At 39.5% G+C, this 24088-nt stretch overlaps 1 protein-coding gene across 1 annotated transcript; it reads right to left on the bottom strand.

Annotated features, from left to right (window-relative positions):
• Nucleotides 1-550: 550 nt before the first annotated feature.
• On the bottom strand, nt 551-22832 carry tmem164 (transmembrane protein 164). The gene is made up of 6 exons (XM_030068329.1): nt 21993-22832; nt 8431-8480; nt 6908-6974; nt 4418-4496; nt 3340-3440; nt 551-2064 (listed from the first exon to the last, which is right to left on the bottom strand). The coding sequence occupies exons 1-6, from the start codon at nt 22428-22430 to the stop codon at nt 1861-1863; spliced, it is 939 nt and encodes a 312-aa protein (XP_029924189.1). The 5' UTR covers nt 22431-22832; the 3' UTR covers nt 551-1860.
• Between the last annotated feature and the right edge of the window lie 1256 nt (nt 22833-24088).

The raw sequence follows: 24088 nt of genomic DNA, 5'->3' as shown, positions 1-24088 counted from the left end.
TAAGAAGTGACTTAGAAAGGTTAAAGGATTGTCCACTGTGCTTTGGGATGGACAGAGGAGAAATAAAGTAATTATAATGATTCTCTACCTTATATAGGGGTGAATAAATACCAGGTAATACGGACATTTAAATAATTAGTGGTTGAAATATCAAGCTAACAATAAAGTCTGACATCTGCTCAGGTTGGAAAAATCAAGAGAAGAGGTTTGTACTGGGAATGTCCTAGCTGCAAAAATACAATGCTGATAAAATAAGGGCAACAAATCTGGTACTTAATTAGGATAGCCACAACATGCGCTAGTGTGTTAACAAGCAGTATGTTAACTCCTTTTGTTTAATTTGGTCTTAAATTAACATATGGTTAGTTACTTTATGATGTCAGTCAAATGCTGGAGCATTAATTTAGCAGCCACAATGGAAAGCCCTAGCATTTGGTCTGGAACAATAAAAAGCCTGGTCTAGGCCAGGCGATGTTTAAAATGAAGAGGAAACACTGCTCAGCTGTTAGAACAACACACTAAATCCTTTACAAGAAAATAACATGATGTGGACCGTGGCCAGACTGAAATCATTTTTATTGTCAATAAAGCACAGTACACTTGAACCATAGAAATACAAAAAGTCTGTCTTATCCCTTTTTTTGTCTTACAGTTAATTACAGTATACAGTATGCTACAGTAACACACACATCCCTCATACTTGAAATGAGACACCACAAATGGAGTATTTCAGTTTTCAACACTAGGTAATACTTCCTTGAAAATGGGCAGTCAATATTTGAACTGAATTACATTCATGCAGACCGTGTGCTGTTGTTCAGGTCACCAGACTCACAATGTTGGACTGAACTCAAAATGCCCGGTAAAGTAACTTCAGGGGCGTCAAGCAACAACTTCCGTTCCGGTGCTATAATGCCTGATTCCAGATCAGAACCGTTCTATCGAGAACCATCTTACATTGGCAAACGTGTTATACTGAAACCAATGAAGTTTACAGCTCACTGAATATGTTCCAGGCCTTAATAAACAAACAAAACAAAAAAAATAAACAAAACCAAACCTGTGTAAATTTGTACAACATTCCTCCTTGTTTCTCCTGTTGAAGAGCCTCATGCCCTCTGATAACAACAGCCGGATTGATCCCGACTGGTTGGACAGGAGAAATATTAACCGTGTACCGCTTCCCTCTTGGTCGCTCGTGTAGGTGAAGTGAGGACAGAAGGATATCATGTATGTTTCTATTTCCAGTCACAACAACACCGAGAGGTGATCACAAACAGCAAACAGGAAGCTACACTAACCACTGACCACAACTTTTCCAAATAAAAGACGTCTGTACAACAGCTCACATTGTCACAAACTTTTCAACCATGTTTTGGAAACAAAAATGGCAACTTTACCCACTAATATATAAACTAGCAGAACTACTCAAGAACTTAAAGTGTAACAGTTATAGATCAGTAGTGACATCTGGGTTAGCCCCATTTTCTGTCTGCTGAACAATAATATTTACAAAAAAAAGGCAGCTTGAGAAATTGTCATCTCTCACAAATTCACTTACTTATTCTGGAAATTCTCTTCCAAAAACAAGGCTAAATCTGGCCAGCTCCACAACGCTAACTACCAGCTTTAAAATGCCTTTCTATTATGTTTGTGCATGCAAGTATGTATGCAAGCCAACTCTAACACTACAAAGAATGACACGTTGGATTCACTGACCCTGAAATGCTCGCTTGTTGCCATAAAAACAGATGTGTTACAAGATGCATTAAAATGCTGATTAAAAATAATAAAGTCCCTCAATGTAAGAGCAGCCGTTTGGAGTGAAAGGCTATTGTCTGTGTGCATCTCTGCGGGCGTTCAGTCGACCTTGTTGCGCAGTCGGACTGTATCCAGCAAGTATCTGCAGAAGGGGCCCGTGTGCTGGGAGAGGAGGGTGAGAACCTTCCCGTGGATAAGAGTCAGCAGGGTCTGGTGGCCTGTGGCCCAAACGCGGTACCAAGGCCCGTAAAACGGATCAGACACAGCCGGGCACAGCATGTTGTTCAGATTAACCTCAGTCACCTGAAGGGGAACAGAGAACAAAGCAGGCAGAGAGAGACACACACAGTGAGGTTGACTCAAACACAAAGTCCTCATGTGGAGCTTATTTCAATTTCCAACCATAAACTACAACCAGTAAGATAATAATACTGATGTTCATTTATTTTCTACTAGATTTCTACTCTATTTTGCCACCAAGCAGACAGAAGGATGTGAGTTATATAAATGTAAGCATTTGACGAGGCTTCTTTCCAAGTGCAATACAAAATCTTAAAGGGATAGAAAGCCAAAATATGTCATTTTTCATTTTTTTATTGTCATCATAGCATTTCTACACCCAATGATGACAATATAATCTGACTGACTGTGTCTTACTGGGCTCCGCTGCAACAAGCTATGTTGAAAAGGCAATAAAGGTTTGAATCCCTGAATCCTGACTCCAGACAGAGGCCTATCGGTTGATTCCTTGAACAATTAGTTTTGCTAAGGATTAAAAACTGCTTTCACATGTAAGAGTGGTGTGTTCCAATCAAAACTCCACCTCAAAGCCAACCCAGCCCTGCTGGAATGTTTTACTGTGGGAAACGCAGCCCCTCCAACTCCATTTTATGGGCTATTGACTTTTAGGAGCTTGGTGGATGAGAAACATAGTACTCAAGAGTAATATTAATATAAGAAAATCCATGTTTTTACCTAGGTTTATCATGCCTTTAGTCAAATTAAAATATAAGGTCCTGTCTCTAAGTAACATAATGAACCTTAATATAAATGGCCTTTAAATGAGCGGAGTCACTGCACTTAATTTGCATTTGTTTATTTCCGGTGTGCATTATTGGTGGGCTGTTGTTTGTTTTGTTCTGTATTCTATCTACTCTGGTATGTCTCTTTTTATTTAGCCTGTTTCTTATTCATTCTCTCTTTACACGCTTGCACTACGGGATTCCAGAGTATGTACCTGCACTGACAGGGGTTGAAACTTGAAGAGATCATTGCTCTATATTGCTGGATCTATTACTGCTGACCTTCTTAGGTCATTTTATAACTGATATTTGCATTCTTTGGCTGTGTTTGTTGACACAAGTACTGATTTTGCACAAACTATTTCAACATCAACAACATGACTAACATCCTGACTTGTCATTCCATGCATATGGTGACTCAGCTGATCACACATTAGTAAGGCTAAAGCTGTTTGTAAAAACTGTTGTGTTGAGGAATGCTTCCCGAGCTGAGAGTCAGGAAGAGACGTGTCCATGTTGAAGTGTGCCGTGTGTCCAGCAGAGGGCTCTGTCTTACCAGGCCCAGAACCTGCAAGAACAGGAAATGGTAGAGGAACAGGATGCCGGTGGAGAGGATGGCCCACCACATGTCCCCCAGGGGCTCAGGCTTGTACACACCTGCAAAGATGAAATGCTCATAAAACATTTGCACTCATTTGTAGGTTAAAGAGAAAGCACGTACGCAGAGTGCATCCTCAGCGCCAACACCTGTTCACTTTGGTTGAACAAAATGCAACAAAGGCGGCGAGGGCCGTCTCCACCCGTGCGGTTCAGCTCGTACCAAGTCCGTGAGGCTGGCCTGCAACTCCGCCAGAGCCAGTAAGAGGGAGATGTAGTGGAGAGATAAGCTGGTGAGCGTGCGATTCATGTTTCCTCCCTGCAGTGTGGTGCTAGACACAAACACACTCCTGACTTCAGCTCAACTAGGACATGCTGAATATTTCCTGTTGTGCCACTCCTGTGTCATGTTACCAAATGCTGGAAAGCTGCCACTCTTCCACCCTGCCTCAGACATTTAATTGGTTTCTTCCAGTTGGTACATGTTTCAAGGAGGCATGAAGAAACATCGTTGAAATTGCAGATGTGATCACAATATTATTATGTGCTACTGGGCCAAGGAGACATAAAATGCAACTGCTGGATTTTTGCTTGTCCTTGTGTTTGCACTTTGTCTTGTTTGTATTTTCACTCCTTTTCAGCATTCTTTAAAGCTTTATTTATCCAGGGAACATCAATTGAGCGCGCTTGCTCTTTTTGCAGCATCGCCCTGCGTCACATTCATACAGTTCAGCACATTCACATCTGGGATTGTGTTCCGCTGGGTTTTAGTAGCCCGCTCAAGGGCAACTCCACAGGAGATGCTGAAGGAGAGAGGAGCGTTTGTTATTCACTTAGTCCACCCACATCTTACCAGCCCGGCCCGGGAACTGCAGCACAAAAAATGTCCAGTTTATCACCAAAATGTTTTCACCGAAACCAAAAGCATAAACAAGATTATCGTGGACAGAACAGGACAGAACAGGCTAGAATAGGCTTGCCCTCTGGTAGTGAATACAGACAACAAAGGCGGAACTGGGAAAAAAAGCAGCACTCACCTCCTTTTCTTAAGAGGTAAAGAGGCACCAGGTAGAGCATGGAGTGCTGGATGTAGTAGATCTCCTTTTCAAATGGTAGCTGAGGAAAAAGATATATAAAAGAAAAATCTTAAAATAAATTCTTCAGGATCTCCAGTACTGCTGGCATATTTCTGATCCTCAAACAAAAATAATTTGCTACAGCTTCTCACAGTTTCAGCAATTAGATTTTTTGCTCACCAGCACTACGAGTGGTGGTTCATGTTGCTTTTATAAACTAATAATAAGGGAAGAGCTGAGGACCCCCTTGTCAGAGCTGACTGACGACTTTCCATGTTTTAATGATGGAGGTATCACCGATATTTCATCATGAAGTGTTATTTTTTGCAATTAAAGTATTATTATTTAATATGAAAACTGAGCATGTTGGCCATATTACTGAAAAAGCCATCAAACCTCACCACATCTCTGACGTCACACCTCCCTTATCCTTGCAGAGCCACAAGTTCATTAACTTACAGGGAACAAAGTTTACAGATTTAGTTTCATACTTTCACACATAAGAATTTCTCATCTGCAGAAGACAGAAGCGGTTGGTCTTGGGTTTGAAATAATAAATAAGTCAATAAATAAATTCAGCTTTCAGAGATAACTTACTTGCCTGAATGCCCAAAGGCTGTACTGAAGATACGCACTGGCAGGCCCACAGTTAATTCTTTCAAGCTAAACAAATGCATTTGAGCTGTCGGCAATCACTGACAGACTATATTGTTTTTTTTTTTTTGGTGTCATGTTTCAGCCCATTTCCTACACTTAATGTAGACTTTATAATGCTGCTAAAAATTTTACACTGCATATAATAGAAGGCATTTCAACAGATTTGGACAAAGCAGAATGGTGGGCTCACAGTATAAAATCAATTTCAAACTTGACAGTAAACCAAACTATCATTAACTTTCCTCTGTCAACCTTTTTTATTTTGCCCATGTTGGATTTTTTATTGTCTTCTCGGTTTGATCTTCTGACCAAACAGCACATGAACGTAACGCTGTGTGGCACTCAACTCCACAGCCCTGGACACTGGATTTTCCCACCAGCATGTGAAGGCATCAGAAGAAATTCCAAATCAGTGAGGGCATTAAATTTAATGACCACACAATGATGAATTAGCTTTGACAAAAATAAACCCAGGTGGGATGTTTCCTGTAACGGATTACTGATCTCAAGTTTCAAGTTGCACTGAAATGAAGGGAAATGAATGACTGCCTGAAAGGTGGGGAAAATGCACTCAAACAATAAAAATGCATGTCATGCAAGGAAAAATGTTCAGTAATAATTAAAAATATATGTGAACTGTAGTTGCTAAAACATGTAAGTGCTCTGGTATGATCCTTCAACGCCTGCAGCCACTCCTATGATCCAACCACATCATAGCGATGATTCGCCTGGATGGACTGTGTCACTGCTGCTTTAGAAAAACGTGAACTAATAACAACTAGTAGCCGGCTACTTGCTGGCTCAGAATCACAGGTGGCAGGTGACAGCCACAGCAGCAGCATCACACCTCAGACAGCAGGAGAAGATTAAGTGGAAATTAAGGTTTTGTGTGAGCAGATTGAAATTACTCCATAAAACCAGTGGAACTGGTTGTCATTGGCAACCCTCACTGAAAGCCTTTCAATCAGACAGGAATCGAAGGATCTGGATTGGTACCCTCTACTTTTCTTCCACTTACTCATGCAGCAGATTGGAATTATTATAATCATGGGAGCTCCTATCATCAGCCACTTAAGGTCCAGTATTTTGTCTTCATGTCTGCATGTTGGAATATATTCTTCAAATTCATGTCTGAATACTCTGACACTGCATATTCATATCATCATATCAACATATTTGTAAATGTTATGTGATTTTTTTAGCCATAGAAACCTTTCAGAGATGTGCTCCAAAGCTTATTTACACAACATATCGTGTGTATATGAAATACACCCGCTAGAATTGAAGAAGTTCATTTGTGCTAGACCATCCTATACCTTCAGCGGTGTGCGGATCACTGCGATAGATGTAGGGATAAATGTGTTTAGTGTTTATAGTTCCACTATCTCATTTCTCATAAATCAACTCTGATTTTTTTTTTTTTTTTTTTAATTCCAAGACGTGTATTTCAAATATACATGATGCATTGTGTAAGTCAGACAGTTTCAGAGTTGTTTTAAGGTTTATTTTTTCACTTTGATTGAGCCAGGCTAACCCTAACCCTAGGGTTAGGGTTAGGGTTAGGGTTAGCCCTAACCCTAGCCCTAACCCTAACCCTAACCCTAACCCTAACCCTAACCCTAAGCCCAAAATGTGGTAATATTCCTTTGATGTGGGTAAACACACAGGATGGACCTGCAAATCCTTGCTAAACAACATTTTACAGGACAAGATTTGAAGTCTAACTGAGAATAAAGCAAGGTTTTGTTGAAGTTTTTTTTTTTATTTTTTTTTTTTACAGTAATAGTTACTTACCAGTCTAGTATTGACTACTGGGAACATCAGAGCCAATAATGCACCGTTCAACATGTGGACCTGAAGCCTGAAAAACAAATCAAACATTAAGTTCACTTGACACTGAAGGACTCGCCAGTCCTGCAGCATGTTAGGCGACTAAATGTGCTCTACACTACATGATTATATCAGAGAGAGAGAGAGAGAGAGAGAGAGAGAGCATGTTAAACATTGTAGCTCTACTTCCTGTCCTCGGCAACATCTGCTTCAGGCCCCTGGGAAAACCGAAGAATCATTTCCACATTCCACACATGGTTTCAACTATAGGTTTACTGATTTATTAGTTTGGCCAGTTAGTTAGGGGTTGATTAGTGTCTTTATAAGCATACGATAATGGGCTGTGGTGAGTGCAGATTATACTCAGTGTTTCTGAAAACAAACTAAAAAAAAAAAAAAAGAGAGAGAAAAATCTGAGCAATCCCTGGTGCTGTTAGCGGCAGCTGTCCCTCAATATTTGCTTGGCACGCTTTTGCAGAGTCAGCTGCAAACGCCTGCCAAGCTTCCCAATCAACACTTCCTCATGGAAAAGTGTCGATTGGTAAAAGTCAGGACGGTGACCTCACAAGCAAAAGTTGAATCTTTCTATGTGTATGTTTTGGAAATGTGATATGATCCACTAAGAAATCACACTAAATTGCAACAATTCTGTAATGATTCTGGTAAATCAATAACTTTAGCTATTCATTGATAATTAGTATAATTTTTCACATTTTTCAGCCTTCAGTTAGCACATATTCTGCAGCTGCTCCCTTTAGTACTGCTCCCATCTCACTCACCATTCAATACACACAAAGCCTGTCTGCTCCTGCAGACAGAAGGAGTGTGTGGCTTGTTTAGTTACCTTGCAGAGCTGCACATCCAAAATAGGGATACATGTTTATTTTAATCAACAATTATTCTATTTTCGTTCATTTTATCCTTTAAATACAAATGTCTAATGTTCTTGGTGGGGTGTGTTCCTGGTGTGTCAGATTAGTTGGGTAGTTTTTCCACAAAACTTCTGAAGCTAAAAAGTTCATTCTCAGTGTTTTGTGATCATTTTGGACAAGACAGTAACAGAGTGCCTAGATATCACTGCAACCACTTACTCTGCAATTCCCATGGGCTATACAGAGGGGAACCTGCTGGTGCTTGTTCCTGAGCAAATCCCACTTTATTTTCCCCACTGACAACTATACAATTATTATTTTTTTTTATCAACAGTTAACAGCACAAGGAAGAGCAGTTATAAACTCATTTACTCAATAACTCCCCCTCCGAAAACTTTACTGCTATAAAACTCTGTAAAAACACAATTTAATGAGACACAGCCTACAAGTTATTACATTCAATATGGAAAAATTGCTTTTATATGAAAATGAATGCCATGCTTAATGTTCAGTGCACTCTGTGATAAAATCTCATAGCAATGTCCTGGGCGTAACCTCTTGGAGTGACATAAGAACTGTACCTGTAGGGCAGGTATTTGAGCCATGGTAACTCACCTGAACACCACCATGGCTGTTTTACAAGGCGGGCAGGCCAGCAGGAAGATCTGTCGATGAAAGCAGAGATAAGAGAAATGTCAAATTAAACTCATTTAAAATTTAACTCGTGTTCCATCCTCGCAGCTGCAGGGATCACAGCACAGCGAGAACACTCTAAAGGGATCAGAAGCTAAGACATGTGATTTCCTGTTAATTTTTTTTTTTTTTTTTAATTGCCATCATTGTCTTGATTATTTTTTAAGGTAATGCTTCCAGAAGGCGCTACCTCATGCATTAATACCTCATGAAACATCAGGAATTAACAAAGTCAGTGTTTTTCCATTCATGAGCTCATGTAAGAACAATGCATTAATTAAAGCATCAACTAAGGCAAGCACAACATCATGACTTGTGATTTATTAAGCATGATCATGATGTATTCTTTGTTTGCAAAAAATCTGGACCGCTGAAGCAAATCCAAGCCACTAAAACACAGAGCACATCAAAAAAGCGGTGAACCGTTTGATCTTTATTATCGATCATGTTATCTGGTATTTGCAACAATTACATCATCTGATGAACATTATCAAAAGTATTTAATCATTTCTGGTCATCAAAAAAGACAGGATGTCCTGTTTTCAACTATGAGGCAAGACATTTCCCTGTCTGGTGTATGCTGAGCAGCAACTATTAAACACTGCATGGGTTTAAAACAACTTAAATTAGGGGAAAATGAAACAGAACAAAAATTCTTTGATTTTTTCATCTTCTTCAGTGAAGGGTGTGACAAATTAATAAGTTATGAATTAACAGACTTTGTTCATTCATGAAATTCATCAGATAAGATTTGTTTGTAATTGTTGAAACTGCTTGATAGCATGACAGATAATGAAGATCAAATGGCTGACTGCTTTATTTGAAGGGCCACCAAAAAGAATAACTGATGCTTTGTTAATTATGACTTCATGATGTACTCTGTGTTTTAGGGGCTTGGATTTGGTTCAGTGGTCCAAATTTTTGGCAAGCAAAGAATACATCATAATAATGCTTGATAAATTATGACGGATTTATCAAGCAGTCATGATGTGCTTACCTTAGTTAATGCATTAATTAATGTGTTGTTCATGCATGAAGACATGAACGTTAATTCCTGATGATTCCTGAGGTATTAATGCATGAAGTAATGCATGCCATTTCCTTACTGTAAAGTGTTACCAACAAACAAACAAACAAACAAACAGGAAACCCCCCACAGGAATCTGACGTCCCTTCTATGCAGAGATGCCTATTAGTTGATTTTTCCTGAGTAAAATTAAAGGTTTTCTGTGGATTAAAAGGGACTTTCACATGTAAGAGTGACCAAACTCAGTTTGGTCCTGCACCTGTAATCTTCCTCTAGCCTCAAAAAATGGCTCACCAATTTTGTGCTGTTCCGGACATAAATCCACCATTTTACTGGGGACTATTTTACCAATCTAGCACTTTATCACAAGAGGTGATACAGTGCTACTAATTTCTCACATCAGCTCTACTACTACAAGCCTTCAAAGTGTAAGATTTTCGCAAGTGAACTCTACAGCAGTGTTAGCTAGGAAAACATTTGGTGACGTATTGTTTCAGCGCTAGTGAAACCAACAGCTATTTGAGTTTCAACAACCGTGATATTGGAGGATCCTGGATCCTGGATCCTGACGTCATTGTCTGGATCCTGTTAGGCCCACCCAGTCCTGCTGAAATGGATTACTGTAGAAAGTGCAACCCTTAAAAACTGTTACTGACTTTTAGAAACTCTAAAATCTCTGTAGATGATGAAAATAGTACTCAAGAACAATATTAAATAAGAAAATGCACGTTTTTTTTTACACCACTTCTCAGTCATTTCATAGTGACAGTGTTAACAGTAATCAAAGCCGACTCTTAAACATTTCCAGCTTAGAAAACAAACAAAAAAGATATACTGCTGCAGTCTGAAAGCATTAAAGTGCTTGTCAGCTGTTTACTTCAATGCATTTTATTCATTGTTTAGTTTTAGAGAGTATCATTTGTATTGAGGGAAACATTCTTGATATGCGGCTCATTGTTGAGGGAGAGAAGCTTATAAAATCCAATCAGTTCCTCTGGGTTATACATCAGCATGTGTACTGATGCAGGACTGGCCCGTCCCCAGCCGCTCTCAGTGTTAAACAGGGTGATGTGCTTTTCTTTAGCCTCGTTTGACCTTTGTTAATGATCTTGCTCGTAAAGTTACAAATGCAGACTTTGGGCTCGAGATTTTTTTTGGCTTGAATCCATAGCAAACTTCCCAGCAGAATCTGAAGCAGTTTAACAAAAGATCCTATATGTTGTGGGCTATTACTGTTCAAAATGGAGGCTGTGGTTTAATCTCTCACAGACAAAAGCATGGCCTGGCACAGAGAAGAGATTGGGTTGCCCACAGATAAGGCTGAAAGCAGAATTACGAGAAAGCAATTTAACTGTCATACAATTACCCATGGGCCAGGAAACTTATTTCTGTGTGTCTGTGTGTGTGAGAGAGTGTCAGTGTGAGTGTGTGTGTGTGTGTGTGTGTGGAGGGGGGGTTTCAACTACAGGCTTTACTTTGAGCTATGTTCCTCAAAACTCTATCAAATAACATCTTGCAAAAATAAATATATCTTAGGCACACTGTTATTTTATATTTGACTCCTCACTTCAGCTCTGAAAAAGCTGACATCTCCTTGTCATTTCACAGAGATTTTCTGTTACCCATCCGCATTATGTGGGTGTAATAGTGCTTTGTCAAGGTCAGACAAGTCCTGATATTGCAGACATCCGCTGTTAAACTTGGTGAAGTAGCATTTCCTGATGTGTGGTTTTACTGTCATTATTGCTAAATCCTCCTAAATGTGGTGAGGCAGCTAAAATGTTCAAAGAAAGGAAGCTTCTACATAATCAGCAACTTGAATCAGTGGGTTTGAACGCTGTGTCTGAGCCTGAGCCATCATAACGTAGCATCTTTGGTGCAGTTTGTTTTTACTACTTGATCACCACCAGAGACTCAGACCTCCAGTAAAATGCAGAATGTGTTCAGTTCCAACAAATAAAACCACTGCTGAAATAAAAAGAGGGGTTCAGTCACAGTGACAATCTGTGGGTGCAAACTCGCAGCTGTACTTGCTGATATGTATGCGCCTTTATGATTCAGCTGAAGTGAGGTAAGAGAAAATAGGTTTCTCCTCTCTGATGGTTGAGCTGAGTCATTTTGTACCGACCAGCTCATTGCTTCAAACAGCATATTCACTTCCTTATCTAAAATAATTACAAATATAAATTCACTGTCAGTGACTACATCCCCTCTTGTTTGATTATTACAGCTTTGCTGCCAGCCAAGCCAGCAGAGAGGCAACTAGATATTTGGTCTGACTTGTTATAAGTCAACCTCTTATTACAAAAATGGCCATACTGACCAAATACAATGTATAAACATGGCCACTAAGGAAGGCTGAGGGCTGAAACCCATTCATCTGCTGCTGCGTAAATTAAAAAGCCTAGCCTATATACTGTATTAATTAAGCACGGATGCTTTTTTGTAATTTGATATTTTGTGAGTCAGCATCCATTACACTTTCATTGAGCACACCAGGTCTCTTTTTGCGGTATTTCACATTCTTATCATGTTTGTGACGAGTGAAAGACTACATCAAATGTCTGAGGAGCAATCTAATTCATTCATTTCTAAAATTATAAGGCATCATCTTACTCCAGACACAGTTCCTAATGAAACAAAAGGTCAGTCAATGCACATGAAAATCCCCCTCCACTCAAAAATGTGTTTGTCTTATGTTTATGTGCCCTAAAACATCTGACCTTAGCTCTGGTTATGATCTAGTGTGCCAGCGGGCAGGGGGGTGGGTACTATTTGCATATTCATAGATCTGCACATTTTTAATGAAGGCAAGATTCACAGTTACATTTAAAGACCTAAGGGACGTTTTTTTTTTTTTTTTTCATGGAAAAAACTTCTAAATATGTGACATTGATGAGAAGAGATTATTTTTAGAGGCTTAGTAAATTAGTGGAGGGGGACTTTAAAATAACTATATGATGAATCCATTTATGCTATGCTGTTAGTCAGGCTGACTTTAAAATATGTGAAAACATGCAAACATATTGACTGAGGTAAGTGCCAGCTCATCACAAGCATCTGCAGCTCCAGCGAAGAATCAGACTTGGACCTCAGCCCAAACTATGACTCTGCATAAATAGGGTTATGAGTAAAGCTCCAACTCTACTGCCACCGTGTTTACAGGGACACTTAACTTCAATGGTTGTTTCTGCCTGCTAAATTTTACAACTGAATAATAAAATTATCTCGTGGTACTCGAGTGGCACAGCAGGCTCTGGTATATGCCACCGCCTCTCTCCTGTGTTTCCTGATGCTCTTCTTCTGTTTACTGCTCAGTGGAAAAAGCCAGGGAATAATTTGAGACTGAAAAACAAAGTCAAGCAAAGTAGATCTGTATTAAGTTACCGTACAGGTGAAGATCGTGTTGATCAGAATGATAACAGTGGGCAACAAAAAAAGGAAGTCATTCGGGGACAAACTAGTCAAACAGGTGCTAGGAAAACTCAACTCATTTCCAATTCAAAGAACAATAACCTCACTCACCAAACCCAGCCTCAAGAAAAACACTGCCACAAATATGAAATTTGATTTTACAACAATGCTATCCTATTTTCCCTGCATGCCCCAAGAACCCAGGTAGAGGTTTGACCATGTAAACATTTATCTTTTTTAGCCAGTTAGGCTTTGACTTATCCTTCAAGGCGTGAAGGAGATTTAAAAAACTGCATTTAATGGCTCATTACAGATTAATAATTCATTGCTTCCTCTTGGTTAAGCACAAGGCTTTTTACAATAAGCTATCTGAATGTTTAGGTCAACAATCCATTTAGCTGGTGATAAAGTTTTGCTGCAGCTAGTACGGCCACTGTTGAACACTGATGCTTTTAACAAGAGACTGTTTCTAGCACAAAGCTTGTCAATAACGTAATGCTTCAATTCAGGGAGGAGCACTAACCTAAAAGTCAATGACAGCAGCTGAGTCACTCTATGTTAAAAGGTGCAGATCACAGTGATAAGGTCACAACAGCACACCTTCTCTTTATTGCTCCTTTAGTTCCACAACCAAAGTGTCAGGAGCATTTTAACCCCTACTCGGCCTCTTCAACACTACTGCTGAAATTTCTAATGCCTGCTTGAAAAAAGTGGACAAGATATCAAAGTTACAGTTACTGTTGTAAGTGGATATACCCCAAAGGTTTACATTACGTATCAGGAGGCTGAAGCAATATTTATCCCAACTGAAGTACTGAAAAACTCAAGAAAACTGGTGTTTCTTAATAATGATTATGCGTATTGGCATTGCACCACTAGAGAGTTTTTCAAGGGAAGACAGTTTACTTGATAAGGAGGCCGGGAATCTCCCAAGTGCATGCTTATATCAAAAATTAAAAGGCAACTTCCTGACAGCGTACAATCTTGTAGATGAGGAGTTGTTTAGATAGATAACGATTACCAAACACACCAAGTAGGAGCGTTCCATTTACTTGAGCTAATCGTTCGTCCCTGCTGATTCACTAAATGGTGCTGAACTATGACAACGACCTGTACCTGTGATTATATTTAGTGTCAAGAACAATTATCCAAGTGGGAGTAACCTTGAAGAAACCATCTCAACTATGACAATAACTGCTGAGACTTAACTATTGAAGAATATGATTCATTATTGTAATACATTTGCAGTGTTCTCCAGTACGGTAACACACCACTATAATCACTATCTTCAATATATGCACAAATCTAACTTTGACAAGTTAGCTAAGGCTTCATGATGCTACCTATGGCATAACCTCTTTTTCCTAAGAGCTGCATCCTGGTTTGTGACAAATGAAATGATGCAGACCTGGGGGGAATTACTCAAAACAGAATTAGCAAATTAAACTAAAGTCAAATATCTTTAAAGAGTGTTACACAACATCCTCTGAAACACCGTTTATTATCAGACATCACCATCCTGGTTGACAGAATCATATTTCTTAACATAGCATTTAAGTTTTGCTTTTACAGATTCAAGATTATACTGTAATCTAAACCGACTAATCCAACGTGGTGGAATATTCCCCAAGGTTTTTATTCCCTAGTGAAAGCCACAGGTCTGAAACTTCAACGTTATCTTGTTAATCCACTTCAAATGTGTCAATATTAGCTGTGTAAACAGAGAGAGGCACATTTGCTCCTTGTGCTGTTTTGTGTTCTGAGAAAGCAACATGGAGAAATTGCTGTCTGAGGTGGTTAACCCCTTCCTGTAAAGATTATCTGTTTAATTCTGTAACATTCTCAAGCTGCTGATATGTCTTTAGGAGAAAGTTCAGTTTTGCGCTTTTGCGACTTCATTAATCACAGTAAAACAGTATTAAGTCTTGGTAATGATGTGTCACAATCCAGCTGCCTCCGTAGGGTTACTGCATGGCTCCCTTTGAGCTAAGCCATCCATCCATTAGGAGAGCTTGGGTCAAATTGTTCTTCAGTGTCCCCCGAGGTGCTCTCGCTGGGTCCTAAGTGATAGTCCCAGGGCAGCTTGCAGGCAGCTTGCAGGCTTTCTCACAGTAAGCAGCTTTTGGGCAGCACCAGCATATGTGGGCTGGCTCCAAGTTATTCTATTTTAAAAATGACAAGTGTTCATTTCAGATTTGGAAAACACGGATATACAAATGAAGAGTTCATTTGCAAAAACAGATAAAAGCCATTCTTAAAATGAATACACCTTTTTCACTGCTACTGCTTGGAGTACACACACGCATATACACACACACGCACAAAGCATGATTTAGGATAATAAACATTATGCCAGACTAAATAAACATATAAAAATAGAAATAAATATAAAGTAAATTCAAAAAAAAAATTCAAAACAGTTTAGAAAGGTTTAATAAATTGAAATGGAGATGTCTGTTTTTGCAAATGAACTCTTCAAATGTACTTGAAATTTTACAGTTACAGTATAAAGCCTAGTAGTTCTGCTTGGTTACCTTGCAGTCTTTCTTGTATTATTTTTACCGTATCCTCTCCCTGTTCAAGTGGGAGGTCGCCTTGACAAAAGAGGAGTTGCATGCCATCTTGAAATAGGCTTGGCAGTAATTACACAACAATGGCCAAATAGTGTTGAAAACACATCTGGTCAGAGGAACTTCTCACACCTTACACATTTGTTCACTAACTCCCATCAGCAGCAAAAGCACAGCTAATATTGGTGTGAGGTACCTTAACTCTCCGTTCGATTTGACCACATAAGAATTATCCTTTAAATCAAAATGAAATCTTTTTGGCTTCATCAAAAAGTCCTCTACACTTTAGTCTCTCTCGTTTTCCCACCTCAATCAGTTACTTCATCATAAAGGAGTTTAGATGGGTGAAATGCCTGCTGAAAGTGAGTTTTGTTTTAACAACGTCCATCAGTAACAAGATTACAGCAAAAAGACCTGGGTCTCTAAAACCTCTATTCACAGAAGTGCTTACATTTGGTTTTTCACCTAAAAATATTTCAATTTTTGAGTGCAAATGCCTGTAAAATATTTCCTCTTTTACAGGCTAACTGTTGGCTGGTGATACCTAGCAGTCTTATTTCATTTCATTAACATTTCAAATAATGGACTCTTTGCAAATGCAGACGTCTCTGCTAGATGTTTTTTGTTTTGTTTTGTTTTGTTTGTTTTTTTTAAATTGAACCTTATGATTCTGAAAAACCAAAGCAGCCCTGCATTACAATAACAGATTCTGACTGAGGTAAATACATTGGTGGGTTTAGATTCTTCATTTGTCAGATTTGTCATCGGTCTCACAAGTGGTGGAAAACACATCAAAAGTAGCAACCTTGTGCATCTCTTTGTGTCATGAAAGTAAAACAAATAAATGTCCTTATCACTGACCAAATATAGAATTGTCCAAAAAACGATGCCACCCTCCATAGTGCAGACAGATTTTGGTTACAATAAAACCTGAAAGCTATTTGGTGTATAGCATTTGTAGTGTAACTGTCACTGCCAGGGGTGGAAACATCAGCATCTTTTTTTTACTGCCTGAATAATAACAATCTTTATTTTTATAGCACCTTTCAAGACAAGAGTTTTCAAAGTTGTTTTATGGATAGAAGAACGACAAAGAGATGAAATTTTTAAAAAGCAGTAGAGGAATAAGAGAATAAAATACAAGGAGAGGAAGAAACATCAGAGCATTAATAGCTTGATGAATAAAAACTGAATATGAACAAAGGTTTTTAACAAACATTAGGCCTAGTTTTCGGGAGTGATGTAGTGCAGGAAAAGGGTTTGCAGATCTCCAAATGAATCAGGTAGATATTGACTGCAAAAACCAACATAATTTTGAGTGGCAGGATGAACAACGACATTTGTTTTGACTTAACATTCAACACTCTTTCCAGCATCACAGCTTCAAAAATGTGTTCTGTAGCACTGCCACAGTATCACCCCATAGACTTCCACAATTTTTAAAGGCAGGGGCTGAAAAGAGGTTTGAAAATGAAACCTAAACAAGCGTGTGTTGTTGTGTATCCTTCAAAACAGTTTTGTGTCACCTGTCAAAATCCAGTGGTTTTCCGGTCTACATCTACTTCCCTCATTTTGGAGAAGTAACCTCCTGGTAAAGCTCTTGTTCTTGTGACAGAGCTGGGCCAAAGTTGGTGGATGTATTACACTCACATGGAGCAGCAGATACCACTATATGGCTAAGATTCTGCACTTTCACTTTACGAGTCCCAGTGACAAAGACCCAGTAACTCTAAGCTTCAACCCTGAGTTTCATCAGATGTTTACGTGATAATTTCAAAAATTAAGTATCTTCAGTATATCTTCCTTTAAATTCCCAAATATTACAGCACTGTTGTGGTCTACCATCTAACAAACTCATGTGTTCTTGGTATCCAGGATGAGCAAGTACATATGTGGCCCTGCTCTACATGTAAGATCTGAACGGTTAAATATTTGGCAATCATTATAATTTAGTCAAATTATTTCATAACTTTCACGCTCACACAAATTACCATTATTATTATGAGTTCAAAGCTGTTTTTTTTTTTTTTTTTTTAAACATTTGTTTTGAATGCTTACCCAAAGTTTTTTATACCCACTGTGGGGTCAGAGAAAGTGTTTACAGACTTACAGCTGCGATCAAATTGCAACTGTGAAAGTGTGAGCGGCTAGGCGTAACGCTGTGCTTGGACAGATATCTTCAGTGGACACAGCATGTCACTCCCTCTGATTACCAGGTAACAAGTGGCCTGTCAACTTTAACTTGCACTGCAACTCAAGTTGGTAGATTCAGACAATTTTGACTGGTCAGGTTACACTGAAGTGACACTGACCAGAGTAACATTTCAGCTTTAAGTTGAACCAAGTTCAATTGGACGCAGCTTTCTCCACCACGTTCCACCGTGATCAACGCATTACTATTTTAAACCTGAGCAAGAAAAGACAAGCATTTTGATATCATTTCTCAAACGTCTCGGTTACTGAGAACAGTGTCCATAGTAAACTGGTATATCTCAAATTTCAATTTAAGAGTGAATTTGAGTTGTACAACCATTATTCCTATAGAACTTTTCATTTCTTTAACTATAGTAGCGCCAGTCCTTCCAGCCAAAAAGTCAGCATACAGCCCGAACCGTCCTGGGTTGGAATCTGACCCAGGACGTTTGTCACATGTCATCTTCAGAAAAACAACATACCCTCAGCTGGGTGTTCAGTTATACAGATTTTTAAAAGAATATGACCAGGATTTTTGGCTTAAGTAAAAGTCACTTAGGCAACACTAAAACAAAGATCCATAAGGAATAAACCAAAGAATCGAGAACCAACATAACAAAAGAAAAGTGAGATTGAAGGAAAAAAATTAAAACAATGTCAGAGCTACAGTTAATCTCAATCCAAGCCCAGTGTCTAACTGAGGAAATGTTCACCTTCTCAAAAAACAAACAAACAAACAAACAAAAAAACACCTCTGGAGGGCAACTGGCCTAATACTAGCTCCAAACCAATAAAGTACAGGTGTGGAAATTTTCTTGATTCTGAGATGCATTGTGATGAAAGATTCTGCAGTGACAAAATATAATCATGGATCACACAGATGGTGGGATTGAAAAGACATAGCTTTTTATACTGTAGACTGCTGTAGTCTGATTTTTCAAAGTACTCTCTAAATAAAAAATGGAGTTCAGATTTATCTCAATGCTTGTATTAACTGAGTAGCCATGTGCAGTAACAGGGATGGGAATCACCAGCATGAAGAGATTTAACCCACAATAACAATGGATACAGGTGATTCTGCGGTATGTAATATACTGTCACATAATCAGCTATGATACATCTTGATGTCTGTAGCTGAGGAAGAAAAAAAACTGTAAAAGGCAAGAGAGTTTTCCAATACACAGTAATCGATTATTTTTTTAATGTTTTGATATGTACAGCAACTGCAGAATGAGCGTGACAGAACAGTTCCAGTTAAAATACCTAAAGTCAGGGAACAAATACACCTCACAGGAATTCAAATGTGCATCTATGTAAAAGTAAGTTGAAAACTCAAATACTGATACTTGGCACAGGTTTATTAACAATGTATCAAAATGTATTGTGATATATCGATATTTTATGCAGTAATATGTACGACTGAGGAAATGAGATGCATCACGATGCATTGTGCAATCATATCGAATCATGCGCCCGGTGCAGTTTCACACCTCTGCTACAAAGACCGCCCTAAACAATGGAAAAACACTCGCCACACTTCCCGCTCTATCTGTTTTCCTGAGATCACACCATCAGGCTTCAGCAACGCTCTGGTCCTACTCCCCACAATTAACAAACTCTTCTGAACAGGAAGTGATACTCCCAAAGGCTTTCCAGTTTGTCTCATAAGTGAGATGGAAAATTTACCACAAAGCAGCTGCTTACATACGCCCCCTCACCAACCTTCACTCCTCTAGTGTCATCTTAATCTCACCCTCTGACCAGAAAAAAAAATGCTGACAGGCATGAGGAACACCTAGATAATCTAGAATTTAGACCTTGTTCAGAAACTTTGTCCCACTATCTCAGTCCCGCTATCTCAAACCATGATGACAAGAAACTCATCACTGCCCACTATCTAAAACCCCTCCTTCTATGTCATCTGAAATAATCAGAATGAATCCCTTTTTTTGTTTTGTCCTCTATCTTTAGCCTCTTCCTCAGTTATAATACCAGGGAGCTGACAGCACAGGTCCAGGGCTCTATGGGCAAAGGTGGAGTAATTGATATACTTTGACAGTAACCTATTGCCTGGACCTGTGGTGTCGAACTACAGTTGGCCTATATATCATCAAAGGCAGGTTTTCATTCTAACCAAACGCTATGCCACTAGATTTCACTAAAGGCCCTTTCACACTTGCATTTTGGGTAACGGTACAAGATGCTGAACAAAAAAGGGTACCACTTTATAATAAAACTAGCCTTATAAAGGGTTTATGAACAGTTCATAATTACAGTATTAAACACTGCGCTTTAAAACAAGTTATAAAATATTTTTCTTACGTCCATGGAGACTCACTATTTGCGCTGCATCTGTTCTGTTCAGTCTCTCAGGTCTTGCAAATTGATTACTTTATCTTGTCCCTTCATCAGTCAGTCATCCTTAGTATCTGCATCGATGTATATGAGAACGGTGTTGAAACTTTAGAGTTGTTTATTAATGATTTATGAAGCTTTTTATTTAGCTCTTATTTGTTCTTGATTGTAAAATTTACAAAATGTTGGCAGACAAAAACGCAAATGACGAAAAAAAAAAATTCTACACAGCGATCCTATCTGGAGTCGATTCACAGGGTGCAACCTTTTAGTTTTTCAAATTCTTTAAAGATATGAGGTGTTTTACTGAGTCTTGTCCTATGTGGAGGGGATTCCAAATATCTTCCAAAGGCTGCTTGGAGGAGTAGTTAGCTCCAGACACACAGGTGGGCTCGCAGGAGAGATCACAAGACCTTGCGAGAGTGAAAAAGACTCTGTAGAGCCGTAGCATGAAGAGCCAGCGGTGCATTGGGTTCAGTAAACTGTGAGACTCACAAAAATACGTTTTTGATGCATTTGACAGGCAGGTTAGGGTTCAAATTCGTTGTCATTTTTTTTTTTTTGGATACTGACTTTCATTTTGACAGCCTCACTGGCGACAAAGCCCTCCACCACTCTGTCTCTGTTCACATCAGATATGATTTGATTTGACTGATTCTGACCCCCACCTCAAGCACTGAGCACAGGACAACAGGACTCTCTCCACTGCAGCTCTTTTCATCTGGATCAGACCCCAGCATCACTGAATAAATAACTATCCACCTCTAAAAAATTAATAAATAAAACAATAATAAAAGACCTGAAATCTCAACTGTTCAAAGCAACTTATCTTTCACTGTCGCCATTTTCCAATTGCCATTATTGATTTTATGGTGTGTATTGTTGCTACTGACAATATTGATTTTTTTTTTTTTTTTTTTTTAATCAATATTTCCTGTTGCTGCTATGGCAACAAAAGCACTGCTGCCTCTTTTCCCTCTAAAGTGTTTTAAGTACCCTGCAAAGTGCTACATGACCAAAATTAATCATCATCATTATGCCAACAGCAGTAGTTGCTGTAATATTTAGTAGTAGTAGTAGAGCAGCAGTGGGAGCAAATAGACAGTCATTTTCTTTGCAACAACTTCACTTCATATTTAAGACGTGATTTGGATGAGCCCAGGCTGTTACATACTGTATGTTAGTGTGATTTTTAACACAGTTTATTAATTGAGTCAGAGACGGTAAATATTGTTCTCTTTACTCTACGGTGCATACAATGTAGGCGCTTTCAAAACAGAACTACTGCAGGCGGCTTGTTCAATTAAACACCCAGGCTTCACCCTAAATAATTATGCTGAACAGAAATATAAATGCAGCATGGTTGGTTCCCCTGCCTAAAATTACATCCTTCCATACCCCCCCCCCCCCCCCCCCCCCCACCCCCCCAAAAGTTTATTTCACTCAAATTTGGTGCACAAAATAGCTCACATGCCTTTTAGTAAGCACTTTTATCCACCACACAGTGCTTTCCAACTAGTGATTTTCTGCTGTAACTAAGCAAACCTTTGAAAATTGTTTCATGTTGCATTTATGGTTTCAAGTATGACAAGAATGCTTAGTGGGGGGGAAATACCAAACAATGACACAGCAACCACTCCATGCAAAATGTATGCAAATTGATTGGGACTGTTGGTTTTAGTATAGAAATAACATTATCTTCGCAACTGCTTTTTGGCATAGTTTCAAGCACTAATGGGGTCCAGCTGACAGCCTTGGTAATTTATCTCAAGAAAGTAGGGAGAAAATGACACTGATGTTTTCCATAAAAGAGGTGAGTAAAGTGGCTTCAAAAAATGGCTTGATGAGGATGTCAGTGGGAAGTGAATACACATCAAATGACAGAAACACACCCTGGATCAACAGTCTGACAGAGCCATCCTTACCTGGACCATCGTGACAACATGGCATGGGTTCAGCAGGTATATCACAGTCTTGGTGGCGAATTTGAACCCGACCTCTACTCCAAAAGTCATGCAAAGAGCAACCAGCAACAGGTTCTTGCCCAGGCTGTCCTCCTTTGTCCTTGTCCACTCTTTCCCAGCCACTCTGATGTCTTTCGAAATGTTGATCTTCCTCAGCGCCAAGCCGATCTCCACGATGGAGATGAACACGATGACAAGACTTTCGCTCATCCGCTGCTGGGGTGCCAGGAAGGCGGCACACTCCGGGCCCCCGTTGCCCTCAAACTTCGGGTCCACGCCGCCGTAGACCCAGTCCAGAAGACTGTATATGTTATATCTGGACATGTTCTTCCTCTCGTGTTGGAAAAGATACGAACAAGACGGAATAAAAGACGTCGCACCGACTTCTTGGCGAAACATGAACTGCAAGATTTATCTTTCGTAATCCGTCTTGTGGCTGAGAGGTAGACATGTATCCACCACCTTGTAGTGAGCTAGCTAAATCACTAACCTGCCTCCTCCGCCCTCTGACTGATGAGGAACTTGGCTAGCAGGAGGCGGCTCAACACTACCGGTCCGCAGCCAGGGTGAGGGTGGAGAGCCTCTGACAGCCTTCAAGCAAGCGAGGTAACTCAGCTAACCGGATTTAGCATCAGCGTTGGGCTACATGAAGCGTGTGTGGGCTGTCCTGTCAGGCTGGGGGGCAGGCAGGTTAGCCGGGCAGCGGGTTAGCCACAGCGATGAGTTTGTTAGCTAGCTAGCCAGCAGAGCTACTCCACTGAGGCGGGAGGAGGAGGAGGAGAAGGAGGAGGAGGAGGAGACCCAGACCACGTGACATCAGCCCATGGTGCGTTCTGGGCGCGTCGAGGAAACTGGGAGAGTTCCTGCGTCAGTGTTGCGTTCTGGTACTGTGTGTTAGTGGTCCCACAGCATAGCATAGAAACTGAACTTAAAATTTAATTCTGCAGTTCATTTATTCAAGTGTAATCTATAAATCGCCAAGAGGCAACATCCGATTTTCGCTGTTATGCATTCTGTATAATAAAGGACATGTAATAAAAATTGTTATTATTTTAAGGTACATTATCATATGTGGATTTTTGTGAAATCCCACTATGGATCTCGAGACATTAATGTGGACCACTGAAATTGCATGGGAACTGAAAGAAAGCAAACTGTTGTAATTGATTCACTTTCTACAGTGCACATATAAAATACGTAATAAAACAAGTGTTAAAAATAAGAGTTAGTAAAATAAAATAACAGCAACAGCACAATTAAGAAGAAACATTGCTTGGCTATGAGGTGTAGCTTATTAATAGTGTCTGTTCTATCATGATCCCGTCATCTTGGCAGTGATTTTATAGGGCTTTGTGATATGGACAAAATCAAACATCACAACATTTTTGATACCTCAATATTTTATGGATTACTATTGTTTTTGTCGTAAGATATTTTTACCCACCGGAGATTTTTGCTAAGCCATCATAAGTAATGTAAATATAATGACTAAGCAGACTGAGGCAAATAAAACACCATGAACAAGTTCAGAAAATTGCATCTCTTTACTGTGATAGTTTTTAATACCAAGAAAAGACATCACTCATGCCATATCACAATTTTGCAATATATAAAATCCTAAACAATATGTAGTCTCATATCAAATCTCATAATCAAAGGACAGGCAGCCTATGAGCTTTGTGCAAGGTAAAGCCATCTTATTGGTTAGAAATGCATGTGAATTATGGTCTTGAGACATTTATTATAGTGCCACTTCATCAGTAGCGGTATGCCCATTTTTCACAGTGAAGTTCAGTTTAGCAAAACATTCGCTCAAATCACACTTTTCCCTATTCCCTTCTTGCCACGTCATTTCTCCCTTCATCTCCGCCAAGTTACTTCTTGGTAACAGAGGAGCGGAGCGTTTGGTCCTTTCCCAGCTGGTTCCCTATCCACCACCACTTCACCGTGAAGCATCACTCCAAATGAAGCCACATTTGCAGCTGTGAAAGGCCCTCCTTTTAAGGGTTTGGGTATAAATTAACCGCACGACACCCTGGGCACCATCCCCAGGGAGC

This window comes from Myripristis murdjan, chromosome 14 (genome assembly GCF_902150065.1).
Source record: "Myripristis murdjan chromosome 14, fMyrMur1.1, whole genome shotgun sequence".
NCBI classification, from domain to species: domain Eukaryota; kingdom Metazoa; phylum Chordata; class Actinopteri; order Holocentriformes; family Holocentridae; genus Myripristis; species Myripristis murdjan.
The sequence above is the reverse complement of the archived record's forward strand: the minus strand, read 5'-3'. Positions and strand labels throughout refer to the sequence as shown.

Bases quoted from the DNA above. Each gene is read 5' to 3' on its own strand.
- tmem164 (XM_030068329.1), bottom strand. From the start codon at position 22,430: ATGTTTCGCCAAGAAGTCGGTGCGACGTCTTTTATTCCGTCTTGTTCG. The intron at 6,975-8,430 runs GTGAGTTACCAT...TTTGTTTTTCAG, and splicing joins ACAGCCATGGTGGTGTTCAG to GCTTCAGGTCCACATGTTGA. The intron at 2,065-3,339 runs GTAAGACAGAGC...GTTCCCCTTCAG, and splicing joins TCTTGCAGGTTCTGGGCCTG to GTGACTGAGGTTAATCTGAA.